At 38.9% G+C, this 16693-nt stretch overlaps 1 protein-coding gene across 1 annotated transcript in view; it reads left to right on the plus strand.

The window, feature by feature from the left end:
- Positions 1–2561: 2561 nt before the first annotated feature.
- Positions 2562–16693, plus strand: part of LOC111156239 (frizzled class receptor 3) — a 92989-nt gene continuing 78857 nt past the window's right edge. The window contains exons 1-2 of the mRNA XM_022516996.1: positions 2562–2671; positions 11388–12068. Coding sequence (XP_022372704.1) covers positions 11880–12068 — 189 coding nt within the window. The 5' untranslated portion in view covers positions 2562–2671; positions 11388–11879. The remainder of the gene's footprint in view (positions 2672–11387; positions 12069–16693) is intronic.

The raw sequence follows: 16693 nt of genomic DNA on the forward strand, positions 1-16693 counted from the left end.
CAGACAGCTGCTTTGGTAAATGTAAAGCAGTTTCTATGGATAGCAGGTAACAACAACAAAAAGACAAAACAAAAAAACCTACCAAACTCCCACCATCTATGCTTCCTAAAATAGATAAAATATGTTCTCCTCCAACTTAAACAAATGTAAACCTATGCTTATATTGTTTTGTAGTTTTGAAGTAGGCAGAGTTTGTGTATCTCCAACTTGAAAGAGAAGAGTGAAGCTCATAGAGATTGTTGCTTTCCTTGAGTTAACAAATAATCTGTAAGTGGCCAAACTGAAATTAGAACCTAGGTTGTCTGAATTCCAGCCTAGTGGTTTTTCCACATGATCAGGTTGTATGTAAATGAATAAACATAGCTTTTGGTGGGGGGGAGGGTCTGGGGAAGGTAGTCGATGCAATACTAAATTACCATGTACAGTATTACCAGTTAACATTTACGGTTTCAAAACGGGTTCATCCAGAAAGAGACCAGTTTTAACAACATGCTATGTCTCTCTGTGAAGTTCCCACTCATTACAGACTTTCTACTGGTGGTTACAACATGGAATGAAAGAGAGATGGGATAAAAGAAACCACCTCACTTTAACCCTGTTGAATTTGCATAATTTTATACCTTGAAAATAAGCTTCCTGTCGATTGTCCTCTCAACCAGCACCCTCCCGGCGTCCGCTTGTGCAGCATCTCATCCGTCCAACTGCTGATGCTCCTTTCCCCTCTGACCTGAATGACACCAGTCAGGCTGTGTTCATAGTGAGCACACCAGGTCACTGAAGTTGGAAGTACGTCAACATTCCTTCAAACATAAAGATAAATTTAAAGACTACGTAAGAAACACCCTAGTATCCCCACCAAAATTTTTAAAAACATTAACATTTTTGCTTCATGTGTGTGATTAACAGTCGAAGCCCCTTTTGTGTACTTTACAGATCTCATTCCTCTCTCTGCCTGTGTAGAGGTAATCACTATCTATGCAACTGGTATGTAGCCTACTTGTCCATTTTTTCTGCTTTTTATATATAAGCATTCACAATATGGCTAAGTGTTTTTAAAGAGACACCATAATTTACATATCTTGTAGTTCACTTTTTTCAGTGTTTTATTTCTGAGATTTAATCATGTCGATACATGCAGTGATAATTTATCAATCACTCCCACCTTCTCATGTGAGCTATGATATGTCCTATACCTGACAGTTTTCATGGGATGGTGTGCAAATTTCATAAAAATACACTAGCTGCACACCTCCAGAGGTTCTGTGGGTACAAGAAATCTGGAAATACATAAAGCAAGCACACACAGATTTTCATATACACTATTTGCCTCCTCACTCACCCTCAGAAAAGGCAGTGTTGGCTCAACAGGACACACTGACTTGCTTAGAATCAGCTGAAGGATCAGTATTACTTAAAACAAACAAACTGTTACTGCTCAAGTGTTTATTAAGAAAATTGAAATGTCACTTCAGATCTCATTTATTATGCTTTTTCCCACAGCTCACCATCTGATGTTAAACTGTATTTGTGACTAAGCTCAATACTCATTTATTTAACACTTATTGAGCACCTTTTAAAAATTGTGGTAAAATACACTTAACATAAAATTTACCAATTTAACCATTGTTTAAGTGTACAGTTGAGTAGTGGCAAGTATATTCACGTTGTTGGGCAACAGTATTACTTGAGACCATGGGCTATCAACAGAACAAAATGATGCCTATGACGTCTAGCTTGCAAAGGGAGGAAAAGGAAGAGAAAGAAAGGTAGGTACAATGTAGTAAAAGAACAGCGTTGGCTTTGAATGAATCCAGACTCCCCTTAAAAAGCTGTGTGACTGTGGAAAAGTCACTCAACCTTTCTGAGCGTTCTTTTTCCTCAACTGAAAAATGAGAGATTGGGTTTCGATGATCTTTAAGAATTCTTTCTGAAATGGTTTATGTAGAAGAAGAAAGGGGAAACATTTTCTACGGAGAAAAAGATGGGGGAATGCTAGCAACAACCACAAAGTCCACCTGTGCACCTAAGGTGTTGGCCACGCGGGTATAAACCGTTCCCAGGAAGGTCTCCAGTCTGCTCTGTTGTTTAAGCGTGAAGTTCTGCAACAGGCCAGATACTCAGTCCCATCTACACCCAGTGCCACCCTCAACATCTGTAACCCTACTCCTGACACCTCCAATCCCCGAGTTCCTAGGTCAGCACACTCGTTCTCAGAACCCGTTTTGGTCGTCTTGCGATGATAGTTAGCATCCCGGGCTCGAGTGATGAGAGTCGCCGCGCTTTCTCAGCAGGGCAGGGAGGGTTTTGCAAACAGGACTGAGCGCATTTAAGAGAAACCATTCCAGAGTTCGAAAGACCGCCGCCAGAGCAGGACAGCGCAAGGCGTCACCAGACGGCGCAGAGAACAAGCCAGTGCAGGGTTGTTCAGCGGGACCTCTCAGCGGGGCCCAAAATGGGAGCGTTCAGCCGAGGGTGCGCAGCGCGCCTGCGTCGTGCGTGCGCGCGCGCGCGCTCCCCCCCCCCGGCCGCGCGCCTCGGCGCTCCCGAAAGCTCGCGTTCGCTCTGAGGCGGCGCGCGCTGTTGGTCCTTGCTGGCTCCGTTTACCTTAGGGACCCGCGGCCGCCCTGGGCCGGCGCTGCAGCCCCCTTGGAGCCCGACCCCGAGGTGTGAGGTGAGCGACGAGGCGTGCGGCTGCCCGGCCGGCTGGCTGGGAAAGGGCGCGGGCAGTGTGGGGAATGAGGAGGTGCCGCCGCGGCTGCCCGCTCCTCTGCCTAACCCTGTGCTGAGGAGCCACCAGCAGCTCCTGCACCTCCTCCTTAGGGATCGTTATTCTCGTCGCGGCCAAAACAAAAGCCTTCGGCGCCAGGCTGTGGCGGGGGTCGGAGGGGCTCCTCGGGACCCACAGCGTGCCGAAGGGGTGCGGAGGAGCCGACTTTGGGGTGCGGGCTGAGATGGGCAGATGCCCGGGAGATTATTAACCCTCTGCATCCTAAGCCAGCGCTGGGCAACCTGTGCGAGTGTGGACCGCGGCTCCCTCTCGGCCACCCTCCGCCCAAATGCTGGGCGGAGGAGGGTGTCTGGGCTGGGCGCCCACTCCCTGGGTCGGCGCCGCGGGGGCGCTTGGCGCTCGCGGGAGAGTGGGTGGAGGACGCGGCGGCCGAGGTGGGTGGGGGGAGGAGGACAATACATCTAGGGCTCGGGAGCCCCGGGTGCTTGGGGCCGGCCCGAGACCCACGTTAGAATTGCCCCTTGCCTGGATGTTGTTTCAGCATTTGGCCGACCTCCTATTTCCAGTGCCTAAAAGTTGTCCCCTCCATCCCATCAGTTTCCAAAGTCTGCGCTGCCTCTCAGATGCCTCCCCCGCTGCCCTCTTTTATGCTAATATGTATTTGCCGTGAGGGTACTGCTGGGTAATTAATAGACGGCCTCTCAGATGAAGGTGCTGTAAAAGCATTTCAGGACATTTTAACATCTTCCCAGAAGCTCGTTAAATCTCAGGAGTCTTGGAGTTAGGTGCTCCTCTGTAGGAGAAAGAGGGCTTCCCCCTCCCCCTTTTCTCTCTCTCTCTCTCTCTTTCTTTCTTTTTTTTTTTTTTTTAATTAAAGAACAAAAGCGCGTGCCATTAATTTAGGTGTGGGATAGATGTGAAGTTGAAAAATACCAATAAAAGAGGTCCAATTTTTTGCCCAGAATTAAAATGACATTTTGAATTTTGGTTTTCTTCTGAATTTGGGCAGATGCAGCAGCAGACCAGACCCAACACCTATAAAAATGACTGCTGTATAAAAGTATCCAAACAAAATCTTATTTTATAAAAGTGGTTTTGATAGACTGTAATGTTTATTTACAGGAATTGGGTTACTTTGCAAAGCCAATACTGCAAGAGCAAGGAAACAAAGACCTGACTGACATGAGGGATGTTACCTCCCTCTTCAGCCTTTTAGTCTTCAGTGGTGTGCTGACAGTGTGAGGAATAGATAAATTCTTAGTTCTGTTATTAAGAAGCAAGATACTGCTTCACATCCATACTTTTAAGCAAATCGGTACTATCTTCTTGGGGGGGTGGGGTGGGGACGAGGTCATTTACATGAACTACCAAGCCACAGCTAAGGGTAAAAAGATTCAGAGTTAGGGAAAGTAGGAAAGAGGCGTGAAAGCTTAATGGGTGAGCTTGAAGGGATGGAGTTGAAGATAAAATATAATTCCCTCTCTAGCTGTCTCTCTCTGTCAATTAAATAAAATCTTAAAAAAAAAAAAAAGATGCACCCGTTCTCTTACCCTCTTGCCTTTTATTTAGTAAAATAACGTGTTCCTCCTCTACCCACCAAATGTTTTGAAACTATCAAGAGAATAAAACCTACCATCCTACCTTCTCTGTCTTAATATATTTTTTTAATCTCGTCCACTTACTAATAATCTCTACCTTTTCACCTCTCCTAAATCTATAACAGTGTCCCATTAATAGTAGAAGGAATGACTGTTGGGCTCTTTCATTCTTTTCCTCATCTTAGCTACGATATTCTTTTGAGCTTTATTTTGTGCTTTGAATATTTAGGTAGATTTTTCTTGGGAGTTCCATGATTGAGATATTTGAAGTAGGGAAGGTTGAAAGGAATTTAATAAAGTGCACATTCTTCCTTTGTATAGTACAGTGTGGAAGGCTTTGTCATTGGGAAAGGAAAAATAGTAAGTCATAGTAAGTCCTCTGTTTCCCATTTCAGGAAAAACTCTACCTGTCTTAAATTTCATATTAGTTTGTTAGTAAAACTATAAGATTGTATACGCAAAAGTAATTCTGAGCATATTAGTTTGTTGATGTTAGGCTTCTCTTACTCTGTTTTCTTTAGGAAACGTGGTAGGAAACAGTTCTTACGTCTTTACCTTTCACAGAAGAACGTGATGGTTGGCCTCATGGTTGTTTTTTTTTTTTTAACTCCTAAAACTCTACAACTATGGCTGCTTAAAGCTGTAGCTTCCCATGAAAAGACCAATAATGCAAATAAAAAGAGTGATTTGGTAAATGTCTGTTGAAATTATTCAATAAAGATTTGAGGAAAGAGTAAGAACTCTTCACTGGCTAGGGAGGAGTTTTAACTGATGATTGCATCAAAGTGCTTTTCACTTCATTTTGCTAAGAACTATTGACACTTTTGGTGGATCCCAGGCATGAAGTATATAACTAGGCTAGTGAGCCCAAAACAACAACAGCAGCAAAATCCTGATTTCCAGATTTTATCTCTCTGAAATAATTTTACAGTCAAAGCGTACAAACCAAACAAACCTTGCTAAGGGAAAAAGTCGGGCTTGATGTTAGGGGATTTTCTGATGAGTAGATCTTAATTGGAAAGGGAAAACTGGGCTGGAATTTCAATCCAATTTTTTTTTTTTTTTTTTTTAAAGTTCAGAATCTGGCCATCCTTGAACTTTCCATTTTGGTGTTTTGAAGAATTTTGTTTTTTAAAGTAATCCCTACACCCAGTGTGGGGCTCAAACTCACAACACCCAGCACAAATTAAGAGTCACGTGCTCCACCCACTGAGCCACTCAGATAACCAATTAACTTTCCATTTTTGTTTTCAGGTTAGTTTTAAAAGATCTTCTGGTTTCTTTAGTCTTTTTTTTTTTTTTTTTTTTTAAGATTTTATTTATTTATTTGACAGAGAGAAATCACAAGTAGGCAGAGAGGCAGGCAGAGAGAGAGGAGGAAGCAGGCACCCTGCTGAGCAGAAAGCCCGATGTGGGGCTTGAACCCAGGACCTGGGATCATTGACCTGAGCCGAAGGCAGCGGCTTAACCCACTGAGCCACCCAGGCGCCCCTGGTTTCTTTAGTCTTAAAAGTAATTTTTAATTTGTAAAATGAGATGGATTTTGATGCCTATCATTCATTTTAATTTGACCCTAGATGTTTGTTTTTCCTTTTTTTTTTTTTTATAAGCCTTATCATCACTCAGCACATTGGATGATTAGGTTATGTGTGGTAATAGGTAGATGCCGAGATGGACTTTAAAATTTAGACAGATAATATAGAGCAGAAAGAGATCCTCATTCAGAGATTAATAGGAATCTAGGCCCTATGAATTAAATATGAAGCTATATAAACTTAGCAACCAGGAAACAAAATTTTGAGAATAAATTCATTTTTTATGTAATAAGATGTGGAAAACAAAAGGCCAGAGAACACGTGGATTTTAGGAAAAGGAAAGTAACACTTAGAACAGTGACTATGCTCTGAGTGTATATTTTGTTTCTCTTACAATACAGTATTTTCCCTTAGAGGAGAAACTTCATTATTTAGAGGTAGTCATTGCTAGTCCTTGCAGTGCATTCTTGGAAATCTGAAAGAAGACAATATCGCCCCTGTTCCAACTGTAGTCATTGTGTGTGAAGCAGCCTTCGGATTGTATTTCTGAATTTGAAATGCCAAATGTTGTTTATAAGGTGTCGAGAAAGTTAAATCTAAACCAAGAATGATGAAATGGATCATTTTGTGTACAAAAAGTATGAATTGGAATAGAATTACTGAACCTAATCTTTTGCAGGACCCTCTTGACAGCCCCAGGACCTACTTTGTCAGTCTTTCTTCAGGATTCAGCCTGCTTTCCTCTTCACAGTTGCCATCTCTTGCTTTTCCCACCTAAGTGCTTTGGGTCTGGTTTTGCAGCTAGCCTGGAAAAACAGTCTTCCGAGAGTGAATCTCCTACCCCTTTATTGCTGTATTTCGGGACAAATACTCAGCTTATTTTATTTTAAGGGCTTTTACAATTTAACTGGTAATTAGGGAGTATCAGATTCCTAATATTATACATTTATAAAAATTAGATGTATCTAGTCCTTTTGTTTTCTGATGGAATGATAATCAGGCAACTTAGTTTTCCATGTATCTTACATTGCTGTATGGAGAAGTGAGTGTGCCTCTCCTCCCACAAGTAGGGCATGAATAGCTGTTGCCCTGTCACTCACTTTTTGATGGCCCCTGGCCCCTGAAGCTGTTTGCTCCAGTTGTGTTCACTCAGCAGGTCCCTTTATTTATCTGAGATGCTGCAGATTCTACTGGTAAACAGTATAATATCAGTAAGAATGCCAAAATTACTGTTAATCTTTGTTTAATGAGTTGGTATATTTTGGCAGGACCTCATTGGGTCCAGGATTTTCTCTATTTCCTGCAGATCTGGAACTTCAACTTACAGCTTTTCCATAGATGACTCTACCTTAGGAAAAATGACTTTTTGCTACCCACACAGTCCTGTTTAGAAGCAGTATCTCATTGTTATTGAGGAGTGATTTGGAATGCATATCAAAAGTTCTTTTAAAATGTGCATACTGTTTGATTCAGCTGATCAGTGATCTGATTTTTTTCAGTACTGAAAACCAGTTTTTACTCAAACTAAATTGATCATCACTTTTTTGCTTTCCTTACTACCTGCAGTAGGGCATTAGAGTGTCTCTTTGCTTGTTCCTTAATTAGCAGCCAATAAATCAGTGATTCAACTAGTATTTATTCTTGTTAGCTAGTCAGCACACATTGGGAGGTTTAGCCGAGTTAATTATTCCATATACAGAATAATGTTCCATAGGTTCTTTTATTAAACCTCAGAGCATTTATAATATATTTAAGCAGTTGAAATGATTTTATTCTGTGTATATATTTTTTGACTGAAATAGGACATGTATGCTGTTTAGAAAATTGTTTTAATTTTATTTTTTACTTAGTGTATTGTTACTGACTATATAATATTCCACCATGTGGTTATACCATAGTGTGTGTTTTTTGTTTTTTTTTATTATTATTTTTATTAACATATAATGTATTATTAGCCCCAGGGGTACAGGTCTGTGAATCATCAGGCTTACACATTTCACAGCACTCACCATAGCACATCCCCTCCCCAGTGTCCATAACCCAACCACCCTCTCCCTAGCCTCCCATCCCCCAGCAACCCTCAGTTTGTTTTGCGAGATTAAGAATCTCTTATAGTTTGTCTCCCTCCCAATCCTATCTTGTTTCATTATTTCCTTCCCTACTTTTTTTTTTTTTAAATGAATCCCTTCTTGGTAGACTTAGGTTATTTCTAGTTTTTTATTCTATAAAGTGTTACTCTCATTTTGATTATGCATCATGTGTACTTGTGTGTTTATGTAGAATAAATTATAGATTTGTTGCATCAAATTGTGCACATTTTAAGGGCTTTTGAGATAAGTAGCCATTTTTAAAATACCAGCTGTAAACCAGTTATTGGAATGTTGAAAATGTTCTCTTTTCTGCATCCTCTCCCATACTGTGTTCTTTCATTTGTTATTTCTGCCTGTCTGATTGGCAAAAGTGTTCTCTCATATTTGCATCTTTTTCATTATTAGTAAAGTCGAATATTTTTGTGTGTTTGTTGGTTATTTGTCATTCATTTGTAAATTTATGTCCTTTTCCCATTTTTCTATTAAAGTGTTATTCTTTATCTACTTTTATTTTTTAAATTTGTTTTAGGTATTACTTTTGCTAAGCATATAATATTTAAATATACCTATTCTCTTTAAATTACTTGGTTTAAGGGTAGAATTCCTCAAAACGTGACTTACAGACCATTTGTTACAGTACCTGAGGTGACTGTTAGAATGTAGTCCGTTCTCCAGAGATTCAAATTTCTTAGACTTCTAAGGGGATCCATGAATCTACCACTACACATTAAAATTAGAGAGCCTCTCATTTGGAGGAAACATATTGTTTTAAGATTTTTACTGCCTTATTTTCTTTTTGTCTTACTGAATTCACTTTTTTTTTTTAAGATTTTATTTATTTATTTGACAGACAGAAATCACAAGTAGGCGGAGAGGCAGGCAGAGAGAGAGAGGAGGAAGCAGGCTCCCCCTGAGCAGAGAGCCCGAAGCGGGGCTCGATCCCAGGACCCTGGGACCATGACCTGAACTGAAGGCAGAGGCTTTAACCCACTGAGCCACCCAGGCGCCCCCCTGAATTCACTTTTTATTTCAATAATCATAAACTACAGTCTTAAAGTACTAAGATTTTCATCCTACTCCAGCCAAAAATAGATTTTCCAGAAGTGTTTTGATATATGGTAATTTGGGTGTTGTAGTACATAAAGGAAACTTTTTTAAGACAGTGGGAAGCTTCATTTGTATAGGAGGAAAAGGACTAATTTAAAGTAAAGTAGGGAGAAGTATAAGGGGGTGTCATCTAGTTTTAAAAACCCAATGAGATATTTCTCATTCCTTCTTTTATATGGTAGTCTTCTTTGAACCATAAATTTGAAACACCTGTTTGAAAAATTAGTCTGATGGCACCTGAGTAGCTCAGTCAGTTAAGCAAGCATGTGCCTTCGGCTCAGGACATGATCTCAGGGTCCTGGGATCAAGCCCCGCATTGGGCTCCCTGTTCAGCAGGGAGCCTGCTTCTCCCTCTCCCACGCCCCCTGCTTGTGCACTCTCTCTCTCTGTCAAATAGATAAATCTTAAAAAGAAAAAAAAAATTAGTCTAAATGAAATTTGAAAGATTGTTGGTATTATTATGTATATATTAAAAAAAGGAGCAATGTTCTCTTTAGTTTTTTGTTTTTTTTTTAAGTTGCAGGCAGATGAACATGCTGCCTAAGCAATAAACTACAAAGACTGAACTTACATGGATTTTTTAATACTGTAACCAAGTAAAGCTTTCAGTAGTTATTTGACACATATTTAATGATATGCATAATTATTACTGTGTTGCACATAATTAAGCTTAAATATAAACGACTGTGTTTACTACCAGTTTTCTGTAACCAGACCTCACATTTCTGGGGCCAGCTTGAAGGAGGAAAAAAATATGGCAGGCCAAAAAGCTGTCGCAAAGATCTCTGACTTAGAGATTTTGCATAGAGAATAGTCATTTGGGGCAGGGATTGCTCACAACTTTAGTGTTTCTAATTCTATTTTTTAGTATTCCCAATTCCTAGACTTTCCTTTTCCCTTCCACCACTCAATACCATGTACTAGAGGAAGAAATTGGAAAGATTCAGCAACTGCTTTATTTTCTCCAAATAGTTTTTTCTGCTTAGTAACTAAAGTTTGGGATGCAGCAGTCCCAAGCATTGATAGTGAACAAAGAACAGTTTCTTTCCCTGCTTCACTCAAAGGAGTCCAGGTCTCAAAGTCTAAGCTGTTATGGGCTTTAGTATTTAAGTTGTCATATTAACTTGGGTCTCTGAGAGTTTGTGAATCTGAACTCATGTGTTTTGAGCATAGGCTCTTCACAACAAACACAGAAATAACCAATGTATATAAAACAAAATGAAATTTAATCATTTTAATGATTTAATAATTAAATCATTATTAAGCCAAATGAAAGTCATAACTTAGTAAATGCTTTTTCCTACCAGACCTACCTTTCATTCTGCCCACACCCTCTCAGCCCCAAATAAGATAGGTATTCTTGCCCCTGGAAAAGTAGGGGCAAGTCAGAAGAATCTAAAGCTTAGTGAAAACTGTAACTGAGAATCATTCCTATTCTTGCTGTGATTTTTTCGGGAGCAATGTTTCGGGGGGGGGGACGTTTTTTATTCTCTGCAGCCTAGCTATACAATGAAACATTTGTTAGTCAAATATTTCTACATCTATGATACTGCTTTTGCACTATCTAAAAAGATGATATAATGTTGGAAAATTTCTTGAAAGTACTTTTAGAACCTTCTGTTTGCCAGTTCAATATTGGTTGATGGAGATCGCCCTTGTGTAAGTGTAATTTAGTAATAAAATTACCTAATGTTTGGTGCTACTTTACCATTTTATAAAGTATTTTTACATATATTATCTCATAATTCACTCACATATCATCCTTATCAGAGAGAAGAGAGTATTTTCAGGAAGAAAAATTCTGAGTTCAGAGAAGTTAAATGATATGTTTATACTTACACAGCTAGTAAGGGACTTGAATTCATATCTTTCAATTTATGTATATTTCACTGTTTTCACAGATACCTTCTGCCGCGTCAGTTAATGTAAAAATGCACTATTAATGATTAAAACAGATACAAATTTTGAATTCAGTAATTTTGGTTATAAATATGGCAGATATTTAAAGATTTTATTTATTTGTCTAAGTATGGCAGATATTTAAATTTATGACAACAGCATACTTTTCAAAATGGATCAATTATAGCTTGTGACAAAGGAAAAACTGCCATTCTAGATAAGAAATTAAACTATATGTTATATTAACAATTGAAGGAAGAAATTTTGCCTTTAAATTCTGGTTAAGGATTGTTTTAGTATATCTATAGCATAAATGATAAAGTAGAAAAACTATACCATGTCTCTGAAATACCCATGTATTTTATCTGTGAGGTCAGTGTGATTGATATCTCTCATCAAAGATTGTTTTCTTTATTTCTCTCTCTCATAGTTCGTTGTTGGTGTACGGAAACACAACTGACTTTTGTGTATTGATTTTGTATCCTGCAACTTTACTGAACTCATCGAAGACTTTAATATCAAGTCTACAATATTTTGAGAGGAAATTACTAATATCTCTCATTTAAAAAAATACTTCTCAGATATTTCAATCAAAGGAAGAAATAGCTCTTCTCCTAAGATGGAATCTGTTGTTTGGGAATGTGGTTGATCAACTTGATATGTTGGCCAAATGTGCCCTATGTAATAAAATGAAAAGAAGAGACAAGATGATGTCATTTTCCCGTATTGTGAAACCAAAAACAAATGCCTTTTGTGAGACCAAGCTAACAAACCTCTGACGGTGCAGAGTATTTAACTGTTTGAAGAACTTAACATAACATATAGAAGAAATACTTTCAAGCTGAGACCTGCAGGTATATAAAGATCTAAAATCCTTATTGAGTAGGCCTGATCAACCAAATCTCATTCAGATCCAGGAAGGATGGCTATGAGTCGGATCGTCTTCTACTTTTGGCCCTTGACTATGTTTGTGGGACATATAGGTGGGCACAGTTTGTTTTCTTGTGAACCCATTACCTTGAGGATGTGCCAGGATTTGCCTTATAATACTACCTTCATGCCTAATCTTCTGAATCACTATGACCAACAGACAGCAGCTTTAGCAATGGAGGTAAGACTTGATCTATTATTTGACATATCTTAGACAGTGATTCTTATATTGTCTTATTAACTAATGAATGTGTCTGACAAAAAAAACCCAGAAGAACGTTATTTTAAACTATATGTTCTACATTAAGAAGTTACATATTTAGATTCAACTCTAATAGATTGAGGAATTCATGTTTGGGGAATGTTACTCTTGACCTATTTTTTGATATGCTTTTATAAAGAAATATGAAACACTGGAACATGGGAGATAATAGCCATTCAGAAGTTTAAAACTGTCCAGTTATGATATGATTACATTTTTTCTGTTTGGCTGATAATAAAACCTCAGATAAAGAGTAGAATATAATAATAGTCACAGTTCAGCCCTTACTTATTGATGGTAATGTGATCTTGTAAAGTAAGTTCTTTGTTCAGCCTTTAGGCTGGGGGTTTATGGTATTTGAATACTCTTAAAATTAAAAAAAATTTTTTTTGGCTTTACCATCACATCAATTTAAGAATTATAACTCCTGGGCGCCTGGGTGGCTCAGTGGGTTGAGCCGCTGCCTTCAGCTCGGGTCATGGTCTCAGAGTCCTTGGATCGAGCCCCGCATCGGGCTCTCTGCTCAGCAGGGAGCCTGCTTCCTCCTCTCTCTCTGCCTGCCTCTCTCCCTGCTTGTGATCTCTCTGTCAAATAAATAAAAATAAAATCTTAAAAAAAAAAAAAAAAAAAAGAATTATAACTCCTGGTGAACAAAAAAGGTTTGGTGGTATAAATTTTCTGCCCTTGACCTCTCCCAACTTTGCAAAAATGTGTTGCCTTACCTGAATTTTTCTAATGGTAATTTTTCAGGTAACTTTTCAATTATCTTACTTTAGAAACTATGACAAATTAATGGCTATAGTGAACAATAGGTTTAAGTAAGTATGCATGCATTTCTATAGAGGTTTTAGAATTGTGAACAAGGATAATATGTTTACCAGATAGGAGCTAGGAGGCAGCAGGTGGTAGCAATAGGAAGCATAGGCTTTGGAGTTACACAAACCTGGGTTTGAATTCTAGCTTTACCACTTTCTAGCTTTATTGCTTTAGGCAAGTTATGTGTACTTTCTTACCATAGTTTCTTTGCTTGTAAAGTGGAGCTAATAATTATACAGATAATGTTTTGTAGTTTAGTCTGTAATCTATTGTTACAGTGCTTTCAGCACATTGAAGCCTACATGTTTTAGAATGCTTCATTTTATGGCAAAACCCAAAGATTCATTACTTCCAAGTAAACTAACATAAATGTGTCTGGGAAAATTTGTAGAAAGGTGATTATTTATAGATTTTGAAATGTGAAAGGTATCTTATATATTCCAGACCACTATAGCGGTTGAACAAAACATTTTCTGCTCTTCTAACTATATAAGGTCTAACTGGTAAAGAGAGATTTGGTATAGATTATCAGATTAGGATACAGAAATGGGTATTGGTTTAATGCATTAATTTGGTTCTGGACATAGTAGTCCTTACTGTGTATTAAACCCATCAGTTCTCTTACAAAAAAATTGAAGTAGGAATACCTTTGTTTTTAATATCATTATGTCAGTATAACTCCTTTAGAAAGCAAATAGGGTACTAAGAAGCAAGTTACCAAGATATTTGAACTGATTTGGGTTCTTTTATCTCTGCTTTGTAGTAGCTTTGAACTTTGAGCAAGTCACTTAACAAGTTCCTTATCCTTGGTTTCATTTGTGAAAAGGCAGTAAATAACAAAAAACCTCTAAGGCCTGTTAGGATTAAACTTATAAAGTAGCTAGCAAAGTGTATGGCACACAGTAGGTTAACTTCAGATGATTCTATTCCAAATACCATTTCTAAATGATCCTAAAGAGAAAGTACTAGAAAGATAATGTATTTGTTGCAAGTGAACTTGCATTCCTAGGTGTATGCTCTTGAGACATTCAAAATAATGGCATAGTAAGCTATCACTACCCTCCTCTCAGAGTTGCATATGTAGTCTAGATCTTTTATTGGCAATAAGGTTGCTTCTGTTTAAATTCCAAACATTAGGAGAGAGCACCTAGGTGGGCAATATTTTCTGAGAGAAAGCTCTAGTTCTTTGAGGCAAACAATGCTGCAGATAGTTGCTTGTTGCATGGTTGTCATATCAAGACACTGATGCCACCGACAGAATTGTCAGACAGTTTGAGTATGAAGTTTCTGTAATAGCAAAGGGCGTGGAAACTTAGTAGTTTCCATCCTTCCAGATAGAAGTAAGGAAACAAGGACATGGAAACTCAGCAGTTTCCATCCTTCCAGATGGAAGTGAGGATTCTTGGGTCCTTACAAGGACTTGAATCTGCTGATGGCACCTCTATCTCTGATCTTAGAGTGTATCTGTCGGCTTTTACCAGGAGCAAGTAGTTGGAGCAGACAATTGAAGAACATTTTTGAGTGTTCACTGTGGGACAGGGTGAGTTGAAAGATAGTTTCTTAGGGCTAGCATCGTTCTGCTTTCCCATGTTTCAAGTCTGCTTTGGGTTCATTCCTGTACTGATCTGGTGAATCATAATGAGTGCCCGGAAGAGAATAGTACATGATAGTGAGCTAGGATACCACAGATGAGAGAAAATACAAAATCTGGGTTATTTCAAATATGATTATTCACAGTCAGTCAATTGGCTGTTCTTTCATTGTAGGTGTAAGATTCTTTGTACTTTCATTGAAATTGGGACATGTTTAAATAAATGGGGTAAGTTTCAAGTCATTAAGTTGGAAAAGAAAAGATCTTTTCTAATATGTTTATTATTTCTCTATTTCTCCCTTCGAAAACATACTCATCTATACACAAACATACACACTAAATTTTTATGAGTTCTTAACTTAGTATCTTTTCCCCTGCCAATGGTTTTTGATAGGGAAAAAACAAAACAAAACAAAACTTCTCATTCCTGAGTTTCCTAAACCATTTTGAGCTATCCAAATTTCTAAGTAAATTTTTGGGAGCTGTCCAGCATGGACAACAAATTGTCAACAAATTATTAGTAACTATCTTTACCAACCATACATTATCAGGTATTTATGACTGCAGTGGTAATGAAAGAGATCTGAACTGTCTTTCCCCGTATACTGGATAATTAAATACAGTTGAATAGGAAGGACACTTTCACAGTTTAGTGAAAAACGCATTGAAATGGGGATAGGAAATTTTGTATTTTGCTGCTAACTAGTTTTGTAACTTCTTTATTTTGGTTTCCTCTAGGAAGTGAATGTCTTTCCCTGTCCATTTTATAAGGTTGTTAAGATCAAATGATGTGGGATGCCTGGGTGGCTCAGTTGATTAAGTATCTGCCTTTGGCTCAGGTCATGATCCCAGGGTCTTGGGATTGAGTCCCACATTGCGCTCCTTGTTCAACGGGGAGCCTTCTCCCTCTGCTTCTCCCTCCCTCTTCTCCTTCTGCCTACCATTCCCCCTGCTTGTGCTCTCTCTCTCTCTGTCCCTGACAAATAAATAAATAAAATCTTTTTTTAAAAAGGTCAAATAATGTAAGTGGTATGTATACGTAAAAACTGAAAAGTTAAAGTGCTGTATGAATGCAAAGCAGTAGTCCTTATCGCCTGTCACCCTGTTTAACTTCAGTTAGTGTGTGGAACAAGCATTCATCTCTTTACAATGTTGATCACTTGTCTACTCTTTTTTTTTTTTTTTTTTAAAGAATGAGAGAGAGGGAACCCACACACTCAAGTCAGATATGGGGGTGGGCAGAGGGAGAGAGAGAGAGAATCTTAAGCAGGCTCCATGCCCAGTGTAGTCCCTGATTCGGAGCTTGATCCCATTACCCTGAGATCATGACCTGAGCTGAAATAAAGAGTAAGACACTTAGGGAATGCAAGCTGGTGCAACCACTCTGGAAAACAGTGTGGAGGTTCCTCAAAAAACTGAAAATAGAGCTACCCTATGACCCAGAGATTGCACTACTGGGTATATATCCTAAAGATACAAACGTGGTGCTCTGAAGGGGCACGTGCACCCGAATGTTTATAGCAGCAATGTCCGCAATAGCCAAACTATGGAAAGAACCTAGATGTCCATCAACAGATGAATGGATAAAGAAGATGTGGTATGTATATACAATGGAATACTATGCAGCCATCAAAAGAAATGAAATCTTGCCATTTGTGACAATGTGGATGGAACTGGAGGGTATTATGCTTAGCGAAATAAGTCAGTCGGAGAAAGACAACTATCATATGATCTCCCTAATATGAGGAAGTGGAGATGCAATGTGGGGGGTTTGGGGGGTAGGAAAAGAAAAAAATGAAAGAAGATGGGATCAGGAGGGAGACAAACCATAAGACTCGATCTCAAAAAACAGACTGAGGGTTGCTGGCGGGGAGGGGGGACGGGAGAGGGTGGTGGGGATATGGACATTGGGGAGGGTATGTGCTATGATGAGTGCTGTGAAATGTGTAAACCTGGCGATTCACAGACCTGTACCCCTGGGGATAAAAATACATTATATGTTTGTTAAAAAATTTTTAAATTAGGGGCGCCTGGGTGGTTCAGTGGATTAAAGCCTCTGCCTTGGGCTCAGGTCATGATCCCAGGGTCCTGGGATCAAGCCCCACATCGGGCTCTCTGCTCAGCGGGGAGCCTGCTT

This window comes from Enhydra lutris, unplaced genomic scaffold, assembly GCF_002288905.1.
Source record: "Enhydra lutris kenyoni isolate GAN:26980312 unplaced genomic scaffold, ASM228890v2 scaffoldscaffold3, whole genome shotgun sequence".
Lineage (NCBI taxonomy): Eukaryota > Metazoa > Chordata > Mammalia > Carnivora > Mustelidae > Enhydra > Enhydra lutris.